The sequence below is a fragment of the Moesziomyces antarcticus genome (genome assembly GCF_000747765.1).
Source record: "Moesziomyces antarcticus DNA, scaffold: scaffold_v10002, strain JCM 10317, whole genome shotgun sequence".
NCBI lineage: Eukaryota > Fungi > Basidiomycota > Ustilaginomycetes > Ustilaginales > Ustilaginaceae > Moesziomyces > Moesziomyces antarcticus.
In genome coordinates, this window is record NW_014639008.1 from 813836 (window position 1) to 835621 (window position 21786).

General features: G+C 62.4%; 6 protein-coding genes across 6 annotated transcripts; 4 read left to right on the top strand and 2 right to left on the bottom strand.

Annotated features, from left to right (window-relative positions):
- Positions 1-247: 247 nt before the first annotated feature.
- On the top strand, positions 248-8203 carry PAN0_002c1188 (uncharacterized protein; the record flags this gene model as incomplete). The annotated part of the gene is made up of 1 exon (XM_014803355.1): positions 248-8203. One exon carries the CDS (start codon positions 248-250, stop codon positions 8201-8203), a length of 7956 nt encoding a protein of 2651 aa, XP_014658841.1.
- A 116-nt stretch (positions 8204-8319) lies between these two features.
- PAN0_002d1189 (thiolase) lies at positions 8320-9576 on the bottom strand (the record flags this gene model as incomplete). Its single annotated transcript, XM_014803356.1, has 1 exon — positions 8320-9576. The coding sequence occupies one exon, from the start codon at positions 9574-9576 to the stop codon at positions 8320-8322; it is 1257 nt and encodes a 418-aa protein (XP_014658842.1).
- Positions 9577-10390: 814 nt separating this feature from the next.
- Positions 10391-12691, bottom strand: PAN0_002d1190 (sas10/Utp3 family protein; the record flags this gene model as incomplete). Its single annotated transcript, XM_014803357.1, has 1 exon — positions 10391-12691. The coding sequence occupies one exon, from the start codon at positions 12689-12691 to the stop codon at positions 10391-10393; it is 2301 nt and encodes a 766-aa protein (XP_014658843.1).
- A 504-nt stretch (positions 12692-13195) lies between these two features.
- Positions 13196-14605, top strand: PAN0_002c1191 (uncharacterized protein; the record flags this gene model as incomplete). Its single annotated transcript, XM_014803358.1, has 1 exon — positions 13196-14605. One exon carries the CDS (start codon positions 13196-13198, stop codon positions 14603-14605), a length of 1410 nt encoding a protein of 469 aa, XP_014658844.1.
- A 343-nt stretch (positions 14606-14948) lies between these two features.
- On the top strand, positions 14949-16202 carry PAN0_002c1192 (uncharacterized protein; the record flags this gene model as incomplete). Its single annotated transcript, XM_014803359.1, has 1 exon — positions 14949-16202. One exon carries the CDS (start codon positions 14949-14951, stop codon positions 16200-16202), a length of 1254 nt encoding a protein of 417 aa, XP_014658845.1.
- Positions 16203-16637: 435 nt separating this feature from the next.
- On the top strand, positions 16638-21654 carry PAN0_002c1193 (uncharacterized protein; the record flags this gene model as incomplete). Its single annotated transcript, XM_014803360.1, has 2 exons — positions 16638-16719; positions 17207-21654. The coding sequence occupies 2 exons, from the start codon at positions 16638-16640 to the stop codon at positions 21652-21654; spliced, it is 4530 nt and encodes a 1509-aa protein (XP_014658846.1).
- Positions 21655-21786: the final 132 nt, after the last annotated feature.

Genomic DNA, 21786 nt, shown 5'->3' on the forward strand with positions numbered 1-21786 from the left:
TTAGGACCTCACTTGGCTCTGTGTCTTCTTTCTCATCAACCAACCCACGTCTCAACGACGTTCCGCACCTCATCAACAACACAAGCAAGCGCCGTGCTGGGTCGTCCATACTCCTCAACCTCATGCCCTCATCGCGCTCGGTCGCTCGCAACGCACTCCTCTGTCCCTAAGCAACGGCGCACCAAACGCAGCCTTCGTTGCGCTCAGCGTCAGCGCGTGCGCGTCGCCCCTCGACTGGCTCAGCACCATGTCCTCCTTGACCTACTCAGAGACTGACGCGTCTGAAGCCGAGGCCAAGCATCTTGTGCTGCGCCAGATCGCCAAGGATGTCACCGTCCGTCTCTCCGACCCACTGCGCGTCGCCGAATCCAAGCAGCACACCAATCTGCTCGCGGTCTCGGACGTCAACGGCCTCGTCTTTGCCGCCACCAACACCGGCTTTTCCGTCATCCGCACGTCGGATCTGAGGAGCTTTTTCGCTGCGGCTGCACGCAACACCTCGCCCACGTTCGACAAGTCGCTGCGATCCATCGACACCGTTGCTGCCGCTTCCATCACATCGCTGCCCACCTTCATTCGCTCCGCCGACAACCACGCGACCGTCCTCGTCGGCTTTCAGAATGGCATCATCGCAGCATGGTCCGTCTCCGGTCTCGTCGAGGGCGCCAAGCTGGATCCTCTCTTTGTCCTGCAGCCTCCTTCACCAAACCTGCCGCTCATCGACCTCGTGTCCAATCCTTCAGACCGACCCGAACTTGCTGTCGCCCTCTACCGCCAAGACGGCACGCCCGGCGTTGAATCGGGCACGCCCATCATGGTCGATGTGCGCTCGGGCTCCTTCGGTTCTCAGCTCAGTGCCACGGGCTCGCGCGCTACCGCCGTCTGTTGGTCTGTCAAGGGCAAGCAGATTGCCGTCGGTCTCGAGTCTGGCGAGATTGTTCAAGTCACGCCAGAAGGAGAGCCCAAGGATCGCATTGCCAAGCCTGAATCGCTTTCAGGGCAGTACTTCATCTCCGACCTCCGATGGCTCGAGAACCACGTCTTCATCGCAACCTACAATCTGCCATCCTCCGGCTCGCCCGAGGACGACCCAGAGCATTCGTACGAAGTCTTTACCGTTCTCCGGGATGCCAAGGCAGGACAGATCACATTTGCAAAGATGCCCATGGACCCTGCACCGCCATACGGAGACACTGCACGTCCGGGCACGCGCTACGCCGCATGGCTCAAAGCATGGGATCCTTCCAAACATCTCGTCTTTGTCGCTAGCGGACCGAGCACAGACGTCGGTCTCATCTCGTGCTCAGCGACCGAGAACGGACCCGCAGCATGGGCAACGGTCGAGCTCGAAGAGACGTCCAAGCCGATCCTGCCCTTCTCCTCGGTCGACCAGTCATCCGACACCGCACCCGTGGCTATCGACTTTGACTTGACCTCGGCAGACGAGGTCGACGATCCTAATGCAGTCGCCCGAGGTGACGGTAACACCAAGCTGCCTGCCGTTCCCATCCTCTACGTCTACACGTCCGACGGCGTCTTGCTCGCATACAATGTCATCAACACTCAAGGGCCCTTCCACGGAATGGTGACGCCCTCCGCTACCCCGGTCGCCCAGTCTTCCTCCCAAGCTCCAGCAGCACCGGCTCCCACCGCAAATCCAGCAGCACCAGCTGCTACTCCGGCCGCCGCGCCAGCCACCCAGCCGAGCACGCCCGCATCCGCCTTCGGATCTGCCTCGGCATTTGGCCAATCATCAGCCTTTGGACAGTCTTCGGCTTTCGGCGCCAAATCAGCATTTGGATCGACGACGTCTGCTTTCGGTCAGTCTTCAGCATTCGGTCAGTCTTCCGCATTTGGCTCGTCCTCCCCGAGCGCTTCGACCGCCTCGTCAGCCTTTGGCGCGCCTGCCAAGCCCTCCAGTGGTTTCGGCTTCGGTGCCTTCAGCGGAGGAGCCGGCGCGGGCAAGCCCACGTCGGCATTCGGTTCAACTGGCTTTGGCTTCGGATCGAATCAGTCGACGAACAAGGATAGCCCTGCTCCTCCGACCACGTCTGCTACTTCCACTCCAGCATCGACCGCACCAGCTCCCGCCAGCGCTTTCGGTGCCAAGCCTGCAGCATCCGCATTTGGCACCGCGTCGGCGAGTCCTGCCCAGCCTTCCACGCCGTCCAGCACTGCTCCTGCGTTTGGATCGACGTCGGCGTTCGGATCGACGTCGGCGTTCGGCCAGACTCCCGCCAAGCCTGTTTTCGGTCAGTCCGCCGGATTCGGCTCCACCTCGGCTTTCGGCACTGCGCCTGCATTCGGCTCGACGACGTCTCCCTTTGCATCTGCCAAGGCTAGCACGCCCTCTCAGGCTAGCCCAGGTTCAGCCTTCGGCGCATTCAGCACCCCTTCGGCAACCAAGGATGCCAGCACCACTTCCGCCGGCTCTGGCTTTGGCGGCTTCGCTGCCAAGGCGCCAAGCGCTTTTGGGTCCACCACCCCTTCCTCAGGCTCCGTGTTCGGCAGCGGCGGCAAGCTCGAGACCAAGAGCGAGGGCACATCAGGTGGTCTCTTTGGCTCCTCGCCCTCGACCGCGCCAAAGCCGACTGCCGCACCACCCTCGGCTTTCGGCTCGACTACCTCGGCTTTCGGACAGGGATCGTTCTCGGCCTTCGCCGCGAACAAGCACGCAGAAGACAAGGACGCCAAGAGCAAGGACAAGGGCGCTCCTGACACCGGCAGCAAAGACTCGGGCAGCTTCTCTTTCGGCGGAATGGGCGACATGTTCAGCAGTAATGACTCAGCTCAATCGTCTAAGAAGGAGTCGTCGCAGACACCCAATAAGGACACGGGCGCGCAAACGCCAGACTCGGGCGTCAACTCGACCGTCCAGACGCCCAAGAGCGAGGCGGCAGCAAAGCCGTTTTCGTTCAACCCGTCCGGTGGGTTTGGCAGCAACAGCGCAGCCGCCTCGCCGAGCAAAGATGCACAGGCTGCCAAGGCTACATCGCCACCTCCACCTGCCCCGGCCTTTAGCTCGCTCCAGCCAGGCTTCAATGCCGGTGCCACATTCGGCAGTCAGCCCTTCTCGTTTGGCAACCACAAGGCAAACGCAAATGCCTCTGCGCCGCCCACCGCATCGACCTCCTCCGCAGCAGCAACGACCAAAGCAGACGGAGAGGGCAAGAACGGCGAGGCTCAGAAGAAGGAAACGCAGCCGACGCAACCTAGCCCGTCTACTCCGGAAGCGCCAGCCCATGAGGCGCAGATTCCAATTAGCAAACCTGCGACAGAAGCTCCCAAGCCGACATTCAGTTTCGCCCCGGCATCAAAGGTCCCAGCAACCTCGCCCAGCTCTCAGCAAGGTGAGAGCCAGAGCAAGCCTGCAGCGGCAGAGCCGTCGAAGCCAAGCTCCGCGTTCTCTTTGAGCAATTCGCCCGCTCCCTCTCAAGCGGCACCTACAGCAAAGCAGACTGGCTTTGGCGGCTTCGGTACGCCACCCACATCAACTTCAGGGCAAGCCAAAGACGCTCCAGCTTTCTCCTTTGCCAATCTGGGCAAGTCGTCACCCGCTCCCACGTCGACTCCTACGACGCAGGCTGAAGCCAGCAAGCCTTCGGCAGCGCAGAGCCCTCTCTCCTTCGGCGGACCGGGCAGTCTGCCGGCATCGACGCCTGCAAAGTCGACGCCCGCCACCACTGGCGCTTCAGGTGGCTCGTTCCTGGGCTTCAACTCTAGCGCGCCCCGGAGCAGCTCGCCACTGACGTCGGCGCCACTCAACAGCTCAGATGAGACGCCCGCCGGCTCGCCCGAAAAGCCAGCTGCGACGGCAAACAAGCCCTTCTCGTTCCAGCAGGACAAGCCAAAGCCAGCTCAGGCGGGCTTCGGCTTCGGATCTGGTGCAGGATCGCCCTCGGCATTCACTCCGACCCCGACGCCCTTCTCTGGATTCGGGCAGCCGAAGTCTGACAAGCCGGAAGCGGCGCAGGCCGAAGCACCAGGCAAGACATCGACGCCTTCCGCACCTGCGCCTGCACCTTCATTCGGCGGCTTTGGCTCGTCGGCAAAGCCCGCAGCTTCTCCTGCTCCCAGTTCTGCACCAAGACCAGCGACGGAGGCAGCACCGTCCGCTCCCGCCAACAAGCCTGCTGACGTGCGCTCCGGCAGCCCGCTGGTGGCGGGACGAGCGCCCCAGTTATCTTCTGCGACCAGTGCGCAGCCTGCCAAGGTCGCAGAGAGCGGCATCCAGGGCGAGTTCCTCAAAGCCTACCTCGTCTTGACTCAAGAGCTCGAGGTGCTTCGCAGCAACGTCGAGCAATGTGCTTCTTTCCTTGCCGATCTTCGCGAACCGACTCCGCTCCAGCACTCGGCCGAGGACTTTGGCGACAACACCAAGTGGTCGTTCGGCGACCTGCCCAAGATGCTCGCCCTTGCCAAGTCGATGCGGCCGCTGACGGAGCGCGTGGAGAACGAGGCTGCCAGCCACAAACGTGCGGTCGCCGAGCTGCAGAGCATGCAGCTCAAGGCCGAGGCGAAGCGCGAAGAGGTCGCGCGCTTCATTCGCGCCCGCAGCGACCCCGAGTTCGCCAAGATGATCCGCATCAGGCAGCTCGGGCCCGAGCACGTCGAGAACCAGACCAAGCTGCGCAAGGCGAGCCAGATCGTCCAGTCGCGCATCGCCGAGCTCGAGGAATACCTGGCTGCACTCAAGGACAGGATCCAGGCGGCAAAGAGCGGCAGGGCCACGCTTAAAGCCCCGAGCTTGGACTCGATCGCTCGAGCGTGCAGGAACATCACGGCTCGGACGACGGCAGTCACGCTCGAGCTCGACAACCTCGCGCTCGAGATGGACCTCATGCGGCCCGCCGATCGTGACACGGACCGCGATGTGCGTCGTTCGGAATCGCGCGCAGTGTCGGTGCTGAGCGGAATTCAAGACGGCGCGGCGCTCGGCGACGTAAGCAGTTTGGTGAGGACGCTGCCTGCTGCAACGGCGGTACGATCGGTGGATCAGATCGCGCGCGCTGAGCAGGTCAAGAGCGAAAGCGTCGACGTCTTTGTCAATGCTCGCAAGACTCCCGTCCTCAACAAGCGGGCGGTGCCGACACAGCCGGCTGGACGCAAGACGATAACGTCCATGCAGGGATCCGACCTGCAGATCGCCTTTGCCAAGGGCCCCGTGCATCTGGGTAAGCGTCCGCCTGCGCCGACCCCAGCTGCCGTACCGGCTCAGATCGAGAAGCCGGCAAGTACACCACGTGGCGACCAGTATGCGTCGGCCGGAAAGAGTGTGCCTGTGCCGGTGCTGTCGAAGCCCCCTGTGCCTGCAACCTCGACGCCGCCAGCTCGTCCCGCTGGGCCTCCTGCTCTGCCTGCGACGAGCACGGCCACTGCTGCGCCTGGCGCATCTGCACCAGCCACGTCTGCAGCCCCTGCTTCAGCAGCCAAGACGGACGGAACTCCCACACCCTTCACCCTGGCAGGATTTGGCACACCTCCCAACGCTGACCCCAAGCCGGCATCAAGTCCCTTTGCCGGTTTCGGCAAGACGGCCTCGTCAGCTGCGCCTGCAGCTTCTGAGACTGCAGCTCCGAAGCAGCCCTCAACTCCGCTCAAGTTTGCCGGCTTCGGAACGCCGCCTGTCTCTCAGGCCGCGGCTGAGAAGCCCTCCGCCGCGTCGGCTCCTCTAAGCTTTGGCGGCTTTGGAACGCCGCCTTCCACTCAGGGTGCGACCGCAAAGCCGCCGGCTGCATCCGCTCCTCTGAGCTTCGGCGGCTTCGGAAAGGCACCTGTCTCCCAGGGCACGGGTCAAACCCCACCTGCTGCGTCCGCTCCATCGAGCTTTGGTGGCTTCGGAACGCCGGCCGCGTCTGCTGCCAAGCCGACTCCCCTGCCATTCGCCGGGTTCGGTAAGCCTGCTGCGGCCGAGGCCAAGGACAAGCCGGCGTTCGGCAGCGGTGCGCCGCTCAACTTCGGCAAGCTCAGCTCGGTGCCTGCGGGCATGTTTGATCTGCCCGCGCAGGAGGATACGCCTTTCCAGCCCGGAGCGCGCGCGCCGAGCTCCAGCCCGAGCAGCATCCGTGCGTCGCACTCGAGCAAGCCTAAATCGCGCGGTAGTGCTGTCCAGCTCCCGCCCTCCGAGGGCACACAGGCATCTAAGGAGGTTGCAGGCGCAGCCAAGGCGGCCTCGGACTTCTTTGCACTACCTCTGCAGGCGAAGACGGAGGAAAAGAGTGCAGACAAGCCAGCCTTCAAGGGTTTCGGATCGTTCGGCAGCAAACCAAACGAGGACAAGCAGGCACCTGCTGCTAAACCTAGCTTCAGCTTCGGCGACTTTGGCAAGAAGACCGAGGGTGCTCAGTCTGCGCCGCCGTCCAGCGACGCACCAAAGCCTGCAGCTACTGGCTTCAGCTTTGGTGATCTGGGCAAGAAGATCGACAAGCCTGAGGCTCCAAAGCCAGACGCTGCGCCCGTCAAACCTGCCGCTGGCGCCTTCAGCTTCGGTGATCTCGGCAAGAAGGTCGAGAGCACCCCGCCTGCTCCTTCGGCTTCCGAGCCGGCAAAGCCTGCCTTCGCCGGGCTCAGCTTCGGTGACTCTGGCAAGAAGACAGAGAACGCGCAGGACACCAAGCCCGACGATGTTCCCGCAAAGCCTGCCTCGAGCAGCTTCAGCCTCGACCTCGGCAAGAAGGCAGAGAGTGTGGACGACGTCAAGAAGGATGCCGCCTCGCCGAAGCCCGCCACGACTCAATTCAGCTTTGGAAGCGCTGGCAAATCGGCGGAAAGCACGCAGGACGCCAAACCCGATGCTCCGCTAGCCAAGCCCACCGCTGGATTCAGCTTCGGGGATGCCAGCAAGAAGGCTGATGCCGCTGCCAAGCCGGATGCACAGGCAGTGAAGCCAGCCACGGGCGGCTTCAGCTTTGGCGATCTTGGCAAGAAGACCGGCGACAATGCTTCTGAAGGGAAGAGTCCTGCTGCGAGCGCCTTTAGCTTTGGCGATGGAGGTAAAGCGGCCGAAGAGGAAACAGCTGCGCCGGTCACGTCCAGCAAGCCCGCTGCGGCTGCGTCCGAGGCGCCCAAGCCGGCCAGCACGGGCTTCAGCTTTGCCTCCGCCGCTGCGAAGACACCAGCGAAGGAGGAGACGAAGGAGGAGGCAAAGCCTGCAGCGGATGCCAAGGATGGCGAGAGCAAGGACACGGCGGAGTCGGATCCATCCGAATTCTCGTTCTGCAAGCCGACGGAGCCGAGGAACACGCAACCGCTCACGGCACCCAAGGAATCGGAGCCGGCCAAGTCTCCCGCCGATAAGGACAGCGCGGACGAAGACGCAGAGAAGGTGGCTACGAGCGACGCTGGAGCGGCTTCGTCCAAGGAAGCGGAGCCTGCCAAGACCGGCGCTACGACATCGACCGTTGCGGCGTTCAGCTTTGCGCCGAGCAAGCTGAATCCGTCGGCATCTCCCGTATCGGCGTTTGCGTTCAAGCCTTCTGGATCGTCATTTGGATCGGGTGCGTTTTCGAAGCCCGCCGATGGAGTCAAGACGGCGGCGGCATTCAGCTTTGTGCCTCAGTCCACCGCGAGTCCAGGCTCGGCGTTCGGGAGCGTGTCGAGCTTTGGCATGGCGTCGTCGTCGCCCTCGACGCCCACGGCTCGGGACGAGGGTACGCCCAAGTCGGCGTTCAGCATGAGCGGCTCTGGATTCGGCGCGTTTGCAACGGGCAACAGAACGTCGCCGTTTGCAGCAGCTACGCCCACCAAGTCCGAGCAGGAGGACAAGGGGGACAAGGAGGCGACGCCGAGCGGCGCGGGCAACTCGCTGCTGGCTCGCATGAGTGCGGCTGCCCCAGCCAAACAGTCGGACGACGAGGACGACGAGGACGAGGACGAAGAGGAGCAAGAAGATGACTACGAGGACGAGGATGATTACGAGGACGAGGAGGATGAGGACGACTACGAGGACGAAGACGAAGACGAAGAGGACTACGACGATGATGAGGATGAGGAGGATGAGGACGAGGGCGACGAGACTGGCTCGCTCGAGGAGAGTGGCGTGCGGGTCGAAAAGCCGGACGACTCGCAGCGCAGCGATGACGAAGCTGAAGTCGAAGACGACGGCAGCGAAGACGAGGAAGAGGACGAGGAGGAAGGGCTTTCGGCAGTGGAAGAGGAGCCGGAAGAAGAAGAGCAAGCTGCAGCTCAAGATGCCGCCAAGTAGAGCCCTCACGTCGTCGCGCAATTCACACTCTGCTCCTCAATCCCATGCAATCACACACAAACACACAAGCCGAGTTGGTACCGATTCAGAGCCATTGCAATTGAGTGTTGCGATCTCTAGTCTTCGCGAAGGATGAGGCCGGCAGCGCCCATGCCGAGGCCGATGCACATGGAGACGACGGCGACCTTTTGGTTTCTCCTCTTGAGCTCGTTGAGGGCGGTGACGACGAGCCTTGCACCCGTGGCGCCGAGGGGGTGGCCGAGGGCACATGCGCCGCCGTTGACATTGACCTTTTCCGGGTCCAGACCGAGCTTCTCGACGCAGTAGACGTACATGCTTGCAAAGGCCTCGTTGATCTCGAACAGGTCCACCTGGTCCTGACTCACGCCCGTCTGCTCGAGCAGTGCAGGGATGGCACTGCTGGGGCCAATGCCCATGATCCTAGGCTCGAGACCGGTGACGGCACACGAGACGTACTTGCCCAGGATGGTGAGGCCGAGCTTGTTGGCGAGCGATCGACGCATGAGAATCACACCGGCTGCACCGTCGGTGATCTGCGAAGCGTTGCCGCCCGTCGTGTTGCCGGGCGCCCACTGTGGGAAAGCGGGACGAATCTTCCCGAGCGACTCTGCGGTGGTGCCTGCACGCGGACCCTCGTCGGCGGAAATGACCGAGGTCTGACGACTGCCGTCCTTGGCGACGGTGGGGAGCGAGATGGGGAAGATCTCGGCGTCAAACTTGCCCTGCGACTGCGCCTGCACGGCGCGCTGGTGCGAGCGCGCGGCAAACTCGTCCATCTTTTGCCTCGAGATGCCAAAGTCGTTGGCGACGTTCTCCGAGGTCCAGCCCATGGGCATCTTGCAGTCGTCCGCCTCCTGGCTGAGCTTGCTCAGCTCCTCCGAGATCATCGTGGGACGCTTGGGCTGCGTCGACATGTGCTCGATACCGCACGCAAGGCCACACTCGATCTCACCGGCCTGGATGCCGTTAGCGATCGCGCGGATCGCCATGAGACCCGAGGAGCAGAACCTGTTGACGACGATAGCAGGCGTAGTGTTGGGGATACCCGCAGCGAGCGCGGCGGCGCGAACGTAGTAGGGCGCCTCATCGTTGTGCACGTTGCCCACGACGATGTCCTGGATGAGCTTGGGATCGACGCCCGAGGACGCAACGATGGACTTGAAGAACTCGTAGCACAGCAGATCGAACTTGGCGTCCTTCATGGAGCCCTTGTAGGCCTTGGTGAACGGCGTGCGGCCCGCGGCGACGATGACGACGTCCGAGTCGTTCTTGGCCTGGTGCGCGTGCAGGCCCTTGCCCGACCACGAGCGTGGGTCGAGGTGCGACGCAAGCTGGGTGATTCGTTGAGCCATGTTGTTCGTATACGGAGCTGGAGTTGGGTCAGAGAGAAAGGATCTGAGGGGAAAGGTCGGGGAAGAAGGCGGATGCGGGGTGCCCGAGGGTTTTTGTAGGGGCTGCGCCGAAGCTTTGCTCCAGAGAAGTTGCCGACTGTGGGGAAGCTGAGCCGGATACTGGAATTCCGCCGCCGAGACTGAGCTGCTCCGGGCGCGTGCGAAGCCGGTCCCACCTTTCGCCAGTTGCCGCTCCACCGGGTCCTTTCGCCAGCCCTGCTCATCCGTCCTTCTGTCCCCTCATCCTTGCTCCTTTCTTCCAACACGTCCATGTTGACTGATGAATGGTCTTGTTCCCGGCCGTGTTGCTCTCGACTTCGTGCAATGCGCAGCTGCTATACAGTCGAGAGATTGAAGGAGAAGGCCGGATGGAAATCCACTCGGCCCAGCGCGCAGCGAGAACCGGCGGCCGTCAATTCCGAGTGGCAGACTCGCGCGGGTCCCTGCGACGCTGCCAACGCTTTCGCCCGAAACGAACGCGTCGCTGAGTAACTTTCGTGCGAGTCAAACAGCGACCGTTTCCCCCGCACACTATGACCCCCACGACTTGGCGCCCTCTCCGACCCCGTGTTCAGCCGCACTTTGTCGTTTAGCACCATGTTGGAGGAAGTAAACCTAGCAATCCAGTCTCAAGCCCCACATAGGGAACATCGGTCGACAGTCCGGTTGTGGGTGCAATTGACGTGCTTGTAAAATATTGTTCCTGCGTCCGAAAAAGATGGCAGAAAAAGATGGTGCTGAAAATACAACGGATGCTGAAAGACGGACGAGGCAACTAGCCAAGCTTGCGCGACTTGACGAGGTGGGTCGAGATACCCGAAGCCTCTCCTCCGTATCCGCCCTGGAGGCTCGACTGGCCGCCCTTGAACACCGCCTGGCGCGAGCCGAGCTTCTTCTTGGCCTGCTCGTACTTGAGGCGCTTCTTCACACGCGGGTTGCGCGACGTCTTGGGGCGGTGCGGCGTGAGACCCTTGTTCTTCTCGATCTGGCGCGTGATGCCACGGTGCTGGCCGTCTTCCAGCTCCTCGTCCTCCATGAGGGCGAAGCGCTCCGCATTGCGCGCCTCGTCGTACTCGGCCTTCTTCTCAGCACGCGCACGCTTGCGCGACGACGCAACCAGGTCGTAGTATCCCGCTGCATCGTCGTCGTCGTCATCGCTGGCATCCTCGCCACCGCGTGAAGCGGCGCCGTTCGACGACATTGGCTGGTCCATGACCTCGCGCCAGTCCTTCTCGTCTGCCTCGCCCCATCCATCGTCGCCGTCAAGCGACACGTCCTTGCCACGCCCACCGTTGAGCTCCTGCTGCAGCTTGGCTTCGCGTGCCGCCTTGGTAGCCTCGACTCCCGCGCGGCTGCGTTCGCGGTCGCGGTACGGGATGTCGGCATCGCCCGATTGGCGTTCCTTGGCTGCCTTGCTGCGCTGCAGAGCCTTGCTCTCGATCGCCGACGCGTGGAACTGCAGCGACCGCTTGCGCGCCGCTCGCTCCGCAGACTCGATCGCAGACAGCCCAGACAGCTCGCCAAACGTCGCATCCTCGAACTGGCGCTCGTCGCCAGACACGGCAAACGGATTGCTGGCCGCCGAGCTCGCCTTGGCTCCCTTCTTCTTCAGCTTCACCTGCAGCTCCGGCTCGTCGTCCAGATCCGCCAGTCCAGCCGCCAGCGGCGCCACGGGCTCAGCCTTCTTCGTCTTCTTCGCCTTCTTCTCGCCCTTGTCCGCTTTCTTGATCTTCTTCTTGCCGGCGGCCTCAGCGCCGTCCTCGCTTTCGCGAGCAGCCTGCTTCTTGGCCTTCTTGGCAGATTTGTTCGCCTTGCGCGGTGCAGCATTCTCCTTGCCACTCGCCTCGGCATCGGCCATGAGGTCGAGCAGTTCGTCGTCGTCCAGCTCGCCCAGATCATCGTCTTCGCTGCCCTGGCTGAGCATGTGCATCTCGTCCGCCTCGTCCGAGCTAAGCCCGCCGATGGCCGGCATGCGGTGTGGGTCGAACGTGAGGCCGAGGTCCTCCATCACGCTCAGGCCCTGCTTGAGCCGCATCATGCGCTGCATCACCGGATGCGTGCGCAGCTTGGCCGGCTCGCTCGCGAACTCGGGCGAGGCGCGCAGGTGAAAGTAGAACGTCATCGTGGTAATGTACGTGGCCAGCGTTTGGTAGTGCACGTGCATGATCTCCAGGCTGGCGTGCTTGGGCTGCTCGACAGTGAGCTTTTTGATCAGCGCGTCGACGCGCCCGAATTCTTCAAGCATGTCGGCGTACTCGCCTGCGAGCGCAACCGCCTCGGGGCTCGTCTGCTGCAGCTTGGCCAAGAGGGCGCGACGAGTGTTCTCATCGTTCGTGCCGTCGGAGAGCGGAGCGGTGGGCTGCTGCTGCTGCGGAGTCGGGGAAGGCTTGGGCTCTTCGTCGACGCCGTCCAGCTCGCGCCTCCTCTGCTCCCTGCCGGCGTCCTTGGCCGACTTGACGAGCTCGACGTCAGCATCGCCGCCGAGACCAAAGTCGGAGTCGTCCATGGCACTGCGACTCTTCTTCTGCAGACGCTTGACTTCCTTGAGCTCGAGCTCGCGTGCTTCCTTCTCGTCGATCTCCGAGTCCGAGTCCATGTCGTCGAGGTCGTTGGTGTTGTAGTATGCGCGCTTGTTGGTGCCCCAGCCACGGTCATTTTCGTGCATCTGCGGGCCATCGTCCTCTCCGTCCTCGTCCTCGTCGTCCATGTCGAGATCGTCGTCATCGTCGGAAGAAACCTCGATGTCACGCTTCTTGGTGCCGCGGCTCTGTCGTGCCGAGAGGCCCTCGTCGTACTCCTCGGCATCATCTTCGGCATCGTCGTCGTCCTCTGCGTCGGAGTCTTCGTCTTCGTCCGAGGGTGCCTCGTCGATGCCCAGAACTTCCCGATTACTAAGTCCAACGTCCATGTCATCGTCCGAATCGTAGCCGCCGTTCTGACCGTCTAGCAGGATCTGATCGCGGCTGGCCTCGAAGAGATCCTCGTCATCCTTGGGGATGTCGTCGAAAGTCGCCGAACGGCTGAGCGAGCTCGAGGCGTTGCCGCCTCGTCGTCGGCTCGGGCCACGTTCAGGCATGTTTGCGATGTGTGTAGAGCTGTCCAGAAGCAGCCGGTGATGGAGGGTGTGCGGGATGTGTGGACCGAATCGACATTTGACACAGAGACCCTGTTGCTCGTTGCTGCTGCTGCGCCTTCAAATTTTGGAATGTCGAACCTCTGCAGCGCCCTCCTCGGCGAGATTTTTTCAGGCTCGCCCGGTCGCAAGCAGCTCGTAAGCGTTTGTCATGCAGAACAGGAAGAAAGTGGAGTTGCTCGTCCAAAAAGTCCAAAATTTCGGCTCAGCATCACTCGCAGCCTGGCAAAGAGTGGCGGCCACTCGAGCTCGAGCTTGGTGCGCGTTGGGCGGGCGGGAAAGTCAAATCGGAGGTGCCGAGAGAGAGGGTCCTGCTGGAAAGGGAAATTTTCTTGAGCGGGAGCAGTTGGTCGAGGCACCCTGCACGGTCAGCACTCGCCTCCTTCCTTGTCCTCTCCATCCTCTCCCTCCTCCTCCTGCTCTCGTTCTCCACCATACCGATCCACCATGCCTATCACAAGAACAGGTCGGCAGAGCTCGCCAAGCAAGGACGCTGATAGTCCCTCCAAGACGCGCGTTCAGCCCATGCGCGGCGCTCGTCTTCGCAGCGCTTCGCCCTTCCTCGACGCCTCCAGCGCGTCTACCAGCGCCTCGGCATCTCAAGCGTCACAAGTATCCCAGGCCGCTTCACCATCCAAGTCAGCGCGCACCTCGCCCCGGAAGAAGGCTGCGGCTACCGCCTCCCTCCAGGCTCCCACAAGAAGATCCACCCGCTCGCGCTCGCGCTCCGTCGATCCCGAGAGCTTGTCTGCCATCGACGAGGACACTTCGGCTCCGCAGACCCGAGACGCTTCCGAGGCACTTGACTCGGAGACGGACGTCTCGCGTTCCCAGGCCATCCCATTAGAATCGGAGAGGGATGAAGACGAGGGCAGCAGCCCCGAGTCCCGTCTGCCCGCCATCACCGAGGAAGTCGACTTGCCAGCAACGAATGTCACCAACGCAGAAAAGGATGATGCCTCCTCGAAGGCCAGCTCCGACAGCGAGGATGACTCTGCCACCGATTCCGATTCCGACTCGAGCTCCAGCGCCAGCTCGGACGATTCCAGCTCGGACTCCTCGTCTGACGACGACGACGAAGAGGACGCACCTGCCGCCGCAGATCTTTCTGCACTGCTGAAAGCCTCACAGCAAGCGTACAAGCAGCGAACACCCGCGGCTCCTGCCCAGAACCGATTCGAAGACAACCAGGACGTGATCTCGTTCGATGCCGATGCTAGCGAGGCTCGCGACTCGAAGCGCGCCACCAAGAACGTGCCTCTGGTCGTCCGAGCCAAGCAGCAGGTGTCCAAGTCGCAACCAGGTCCCTCCAAGAAGAAAGAGGACAAGCTGGACAAGCAGATCGAAGCTCTCGAACAAGGCGCGATCCCGGCCGAAGTCAAGAGGTCGAAGCACGCACGCACCGTCCAGACCACCGCTGGTTCCAACTGGTTCGACATGCCCGAGTTCGGCGCCTCTTCCTCTCGTCTTGCCGCTCTCAAGAAGCAGTCGGCCGCCGACAGTGGCCATGCCAAGGTCACCGGTGGCGATGCCCGCCTCGCCTCGGCCGAACAGCTGCGCCGCGAAGTGCAGGCGCTGCGTCTGCGCAACGCCCTCGATCCCAAGCGCTTCTACCGTGCCTCGGCCAAGAACCAAGCCATGCCCAAGTTTGCCCAGCTCGGCAAGATCATCGCCTCGCCGCTCGAGCCCAAGGCGGTGCTCTCGCGCAAGGAGCAAGGCCGCACCGTCGTCGAAGAGCTCATCCGCGACGCCGAAGCTGCCTCGTATGCCAAGCGCAAGTTCTCCGAGTCCCAGGCAAGCCACCGCTCCAACTACAACGGCAGACGCAAGCCTCCGTCCAAGAAGAAGCGCACCTGAGTGCGGCATCAGCCGTCAACAACCCAATAGATACCCGCAGACATCAGCGCCAGGAGGACATCGATCGGACCGGCTTCGAAATGTCACCCGATCTACCAACAAGCCGATCTCGAAGCCGGGCGCGGAGCTACGCTCAGGGACTGCCAGCAGGTTCCAACAAAATCCGGTCAGACGCGCTTTGGCTGGCCAAGTGCCCCTTGACTCCCTCGACGAAAATTTTTTCCAGAGAGGGAAGAGCAGACTCGATTCCGGCAGGGCACCAGTGACTCGAAACACTGCTCTGCTTGCGCCGAGGAACGCCAGTGACGCCGAGCACTCTTCATCCAGTTCGCACATTTGCGATATGGCGGCTTCGAATGGTCATGGCAGCGGCCACGGTCCTGTTCGCAGCAGACGCAGAGACCTGCATACAGCGCTGTCGTATCGGAGAGGACGGGCTGTTGCGGTGCGTCAAGTGGTGCGCATCGGGCGTGGCTCAGCAGCGGCTGTGGGGCCTGCCATGTCGCTAGCAGCAGCTCGCCTGCACCCATCAGCGCCTGACACAAGGCGCAGCCCCTCTCGCCTCAGGCGCGTCGAGGAGGGCAGCCGCAAAGCAGTCCGCCAATTTCCCCCCTCGAGCTCATCTGCAGATGGCTGGCTGGGCTCGCCGAGCTCGCCGCCTCGCAACCTGGATTTGGCCGAAAATCGCAGGAAATTCCAACTTTTCGCCTCGGCTGCCCATCACGTCGCGCTGCTGCTCCTGCTCTGGCCTTTCGCTGCCCAGCGTCTCTCGCCAGTCCGCACTCGGTGGGCCACCGAAAAGCACTTTCCGATCCTGCCGTGCTTTTTTCGACTTGCACGTCGTGCTGCCATTTTTCCTCGTCGTGGCTTTTTTCGCTCAGCCAATTTTCTCCTGCCACGCCCCCCTGCACTTCGGCCCAGGGCGCAGTCGAATCGCCCGCACACGCGCGCCTGCCACGGCCGTCCTCTGTTGATTCGCACCTTTTCCCCCTGCCCCCCAATTCGAAATCTCCTGCCAAAACGCGTCGCCCCCCTACCATCAGCTCAGCCCGGCGTGCAGTCGTATCAGCTCGACCTCCTCTTACCATCGACCCTGCATCCGCGCCGCCTGCCTTGCGCGCGTCTTTTTTCGTTCTTGCTCGACCATTTCCATCCGTTTCTCGAGCTTTTGAGTCGATCCTTCCCTCCCATCCGACTCGACACGCCTCCCCTTTTTCGCCCTACATCACCGCATCCCCTGCCTTCCGCGTTCCTTTTTCGCATCTTCACCTCGCCCTCCGTCTCCCTCTTGGCCTGTACGGACTCGCTCGCGGCGCTGCACACTTCTCCCTCTGAGCCTGCTTGCGTCTCGCCATCCACCTCCTCCTCACCCTCGTCGACCTTTTCGCCTCACCCTCTCCCTCCCTTCTCCTCGTCCGCGTCCTCGACCATCCCTTTCGGACGTCGCCGCCTTTCCTTTCTGCGCGACCTTCTTGATCCGTTAATTTCGTGTCGACCGCGACCGCGACCGTCATCACCATCGCATCGGTCGCCTTCCGAGCTACTTAGTCGAAGCTCGTCTCTTTCATTTTTCTTCTCGTTGCTTGTCATCGAGTAGCGGTCGCATTCAGTGCAACGTTTTTGGCTTCCTTGTACACTAGCTTGGCTCGATATCGGCCTACATACCCCCACCAAAATCATCGTTGCGCGCGCCTGCACCATCGCCTCACGCCCTTTCGTCGTCGTCTTCGTCACCATCGGCATCATCATTCGCCGTCGTCATCACCACCCTCTAACGTCGTCGGCTCCAACCTCGCCATCAGCCATCTGAGCTTCGCTTCGCCCACCTTCGCCAGGCTCACATCACCCGGAGCGGACATCCACCTCCTTGCTCCTCGGCTCATCCGTCGTAGGCTCACACAGCTCGGCGCCGACACACGTCGTCACCGCACTTTCTTGCTCGATTCCATCGTCGTCGTCGTCGTCGCCTCCGGTGCCCTTCACTTGACCTGGATGGGCTCGACGGCAACGATCTAACTCGTCACCATCCGGCATGGCGAGAGGCGTGGCTCCCGTCCCCGCTGCGACGTCGTCCAGCAGAGTCAGGAACAAGAAACTCTCCTACAGGCAGAAGCGTAAGTGCCATCACCGTCATCACCACCGACCTAGCAGCCTGGCTTCTTGCTCCAGGCAGCAGGCCGCTCTTCCGTCCGCTGCTGCATCGATCCGTGCTAACCATCTCAATTTCCGTCTTTTTTCAAATTCTCTTTTTTCTGCTGCTGGCTGCCGCCTTGCTGAATTTTCCTTCGATTTACACGTGTCCATCCACCCAATCCGCGCTCGTCACCATCCAAATTCTCCTCCGTCGCGATCATCCGACTTTTCATATCGTCTCTTCCTGGTGTCATTGCCACTAAAATCCGTCTTCACAACGCATCAACACTCGAACCTTCGACAACGTCATTTGACCATCACCTCCTTCCCGTTCACCACCACGCACGCCATCACAACTGTCCTCGCCACCACCATTTGTCCTCTTGGCCACCACGTGCCTTGACCAATCACCACGGCCGACAACTCTCGACACCATCAATCCGTGACGCCGATTTCTCAACCCTGCAGTATGCGTTCAACGTGGCTCGCATCTGCTCAACGCCGCCACTTCGGTGGTGGCCGGGCCCGAGCCCGAGTTTGAAGGTCAGGAACATGCCCAGGACTCCAATCTTGGTGTCGACGCCAGCGAGATCTCGGAGCACCATCTCCAGGCCGCGCTCTCGTCCAACCAGCTTGCTACGTCCGAGGCCAATGCCGAGGCGGCCAAGGCTGCCTACAGCATTCCTGTGCCTGATGCGCATGGCACGCTATCCAACGCCGAGTTTGCACAACTCTACCCCTCGGGCGTCTACTCGGATCCAGTTACCTACATCCGCTTCTCCGAGACGGTCGAGGACTGCATCAAGGGTCCCAGCTATGACATGGACGAAGATGACCAGGATTGGCTCGACACCCGCAACGCCAAGGCGCAGGAGGCCCTGACGGCAGCCATCCGCAGTGCCAAGACGGGTCCTCTGGCAAGCAGTGGCGCCAAGGGCAAGGGCAAGGAGAAGCTCCGTGAAGAGGCCATCGAGAAGCTCGTCGCCGAAAATCAGGGCAGCTACCGCTTGCTTTCCGAGGATCAGTTCGAGATGATCATGACGGTCTTCGAGCAGGTCACCAACGAGCAGGTCCCCTTCCTCCACCTGGACGTCACCAAGATTCCGACGTGCGAAGAGCTGGTGGCGTACTTCGAACCGTCATCCTCGATCTCTGCCCAGGCTCAGCCGGACCTGCCGGAGCTCAGTTGGGAGAAGACGGTCTCCAGTTCGAGTTCGGGCTCGAGCTCGGGATCATCATCCCAAGCTCGCCGCCCTTCCGTCGCTGCGGCTCGCTCCAATGCGTCTCCGTCCTCGCCAACCGAATGGTCGCCCTCAAATCCCTTCAAGAATCTGGCCGATCTCAAGAATCTCGCAACGATCGTCTATCCGCACTGGAAGAGCCGTCGCGAGGACCGCGAAGGGCGATCGGTTGCTCCCATTCTCAACTTCGACGAGACCAACGACAACGACCCTTACGTCTGTTTCCGCCGACGTGAGGTGAAGCAGATCCGCAAGACGCGAAAGACGGATGCGCTTCACATCGAAAAGATGGTTCGTCTGCGCGCGGAGCTCGAGCATGCTGTGGCGTTGACCGAGCTGGTCGCTCAACGAGAGAAGACCAAGCGCGCCTCGTTGCGGCAAAGCCGAGAATGCTGGGAGAACGTCAAGGATCTCATGGACATCAAGCGGCAGTGGGGCATCGTCGGTCCGCAGCAGGGGTTGGAAGACGAAGAGCTCATTTCCGGCGAGCGCAGAGATCCGACGCAGGCTGCTTCCGGGCCTGCGAAGAAGAAGCGCAAGGCCGACGAAGCGGCTGCGACTATCAAGCTTGCTGGCCGCAAGTCACGGACAGGCGAAGGCGACGGTGCCTCTGCGACTGCTTCCGCTGCAGGCGTGTCTGGTATGGGTTCCGCCATTCTCGAGCGCGTGCACGCAGTCCAAGCGTACATCGAGCGCGAATGCCTGCGCAAGGCCGACTCCGATCTTGGCTGGGAGGAAGGCAGCGACGCAGCCTTCCAGCCTATCCCGGCGCCAGCACCTCTGCGCGCATTCAGGCCCATCCACACCGAGTCCTCCGACGACCCGCTGCCGTTCTCGCCTCTCTCGACTCGCGCTGGTCGTCCGCCCTCGTTCCGCAGACGCCTTGGTCGTGGCGGACGTGTCTTCCTCGACCGACGCCTTCCCGTCCCCAGCCCCGTCCCCACAAATCTTGCCGATTGGCCGCGTTACGGCCGCACGAGGTCCGAACTGCCGGGCACCGAGTCACGGTCCTCGACCACGGCCCGGTCCGCTGACACATTGTCGGTGCCAGAGGCGTCCCCCGCTCAATCGACATCGCCTAGCAAGACATTGATGGGTCCCTTTGCATTCTCGCCGGACGTACATCCCCAATTGCTTGCCTCCACGTCCCACCCGTCCGTTCAATCGGTGCTCAACCAGAGCACCGACGCTTTTGGCGGCCCCTTTGCTCGCAGCGGTCCGTTTGCCGGCCCTGCGAGCACCTCCGACTCGCACGACGAGACACCGGGCTCGCAACACTCGGACGCATCCAGCACGTCTTCCGACTCGAGCGACCGATCGCGGCTCAGTGGCACCTCTGTTGGTGTTGTTAGCACACAGGCCACCGAGGTCGGCGACATCGACATGCTCGGCCTCGACGAGGAACACGAGAAGGAATCCGAAGAGCGCGCTGGTGCCTCTGGCGACAGCGACAGCTCGGAAGACGAACTTTCGGACCCCGAACGCCACCTGCAACGATGGGTCAAGATGGAGGAGCGATGGAGGTACGACGACGAGGCTGGCCGTTTCGCCGGCCTCGGTCTCACTGCGCTTGGAGGCATGGAGGACGACGATGAAGCTGTGCTCGACGACTTTGACCAGAAGTTCATGCGGTACAGGATGACGCTTCTGGAGGAAGCCGACCTGCTCAGGCTGTCGACAGATCTGACGAATCTGCAGCAAGCGCAAGCTGCTGCTGAAGCTCCGCCCCCGAAGCCCGCAGGCTACGTGGAGCAACCAGCATCGTCGACGTCATCTGCTGCCGTAGCGAAAGCGGCCGCCACGTCCAAGACGAATGGCGCGCCGGCTGCCGCCCCGACCGCCACTTTGCCTGGCCTGCCAACCGCTGCGACTCTGCCGATGCCCTCGGCGGCGCGTACCGCGGCGGCGACCGGTGGAGGCGGTTCGCAGAGCGCACTTCAAGCACAGCAGCTGCAGGCTCAGCAGGCACAACTGCAGATGGCCATCCTGCAACAGCAGCAACAGCAGCAACAACAGGCAGCCGCAGCCGCGGCACAGGCACAGGCGCAGGCGCAGGCAGCAGCGGCGGCAGCACAAGCGCAGGCTCAGCAAGCGGCTCTCCTGCAACAACAGCAAAAGCAGCAGCAGCAGCAACTGCAGCAGCAGCAACAGCAGATGCAGGCGCAAGCCCAGGCCCAGCCTCAGACTCAACAGCAACAGCCGCAGCAACAGGCGCAGACCATGGGCGCTCAGCAAGGTGTTGCGCAGCAGCAGGCACTGCCGCAACCGTTCGGCAGCCAGATCATGTCGCTGTCGCACAACAACTCGCAGCAGGCCCAGCTGGCTGCGTTCGCTGCAGCACAGCAACAGTTGCAAGCGGCCCAACAGGCCGCACAACAGCAGCAGCAACAGCAGCAGCAGCAACAACGCCGGATCAGCGGTGTGACGGCTCAGCAGCAGCAAACGCAACAGCAGCAGATCGGGCTGCCGGTGCAGATGCAGATGCAGATGCCGATCCAGCTGCAGATGCAGTTGCAGATGCAAATGGCCGCTGCTGCGGCGCAGGGTCAGACGCACTTGCTCGGCCAGTCGATGCCTTTCGATGCCACGTCCATCCAAGCTCAGATGCAGCAGGCGCAACAGCAGTTGGCGAGGTCGATGCCGGCCCAGAGCATGGCTCACTCGTCGCCGATGCAGTCGAACGCCTTTACGGTGCCAAACCCGCAGCCGTTTGGGATGAACCTGAGCCTCAACATGAATGGCAACGCTGGCAGTCCGCCGATGCAGCACGCAAGGGTAAGCTCACAGCCACAGCAACACGTCGGTCGCACCTCGGCATCTCCTGTTTCGTCAGCGACTAACGGACAAAACACTGGTCGGACCAACCCTTCGCCCGTCATGCAAGCAGGGATAGTCATGCCGCAGCAAGCAGGACAGATGCAGCAGGCCCAGCAACAGCAGCAGCAGGCGCAGCAGGCAGGTGCAATGAACCTCAATCTGAGTCTCGCCGCAGCGCAGATGAAGAACGGTGCACCCAACTTGCAGCAGCTGCAAGCGCTACAGCAGGCGCAGATGCTGCAGGCGCAGCAGGCTCAGCAGGGCAACCTGACGGCTGCTCAGCTCATGGCCATGAAGGCGGCTCTGGCGCAGAATGCGAATCTGCAGCTGCGTTTGCCTCCCAATCGGGCTCTGCAGATCGCACAGCAGGCTGCCCAGGCAGCTATGGGTGCGCAGCAGCAGCAGCAACAACAGCAGCAGCAACAGCAGCAGGCCCAGGGTGGCGGGAGCGCCTCCAATCAAGGCTCGCCCGCCATGTCGCGCGCTTCGACGGCAGGATCGCCTCGATTCGCAGCCAACGGCATCGCGGGTGGGATGGCCGGAAGCTCGCCCGTGCAGAACGGGACGTCCGCAACGACGAACGCAACCAACTCGCCGTCTCCGCAGATCTCGGCCGCCAACCGAGCCGCGATTGCCGCGGCGACGAACGCAGCGAATGCCAAGATGATGGGGCAGTCGCCGGTTTCGTACCACGCGTCGCCTGTGCAGGCCAACCTGAGCCTGCAGGCGACGCAGCAGCAGCAGCTCAAGAACGCGGCTGCAGCCGCAGCCGCAGCCGCTGCTGCTGCGGGTGCCAACGGTGGAGCTGGGTCGCCGCATCTTGCGACGCGGGCCTCTCCTCAGACGCAGCAGGGCTGAGGCCACGCGCCCACCGCCTCTTTCTAACCACCTCTCCCACCAACCCCGTCCCCATGTCTTGTTCGCCTTCGTTTCTTCCGCGTTTGTATAAAGTCTTTCATGTTTGGCAAAAGGTGCCGTCTTTCTTCTCTC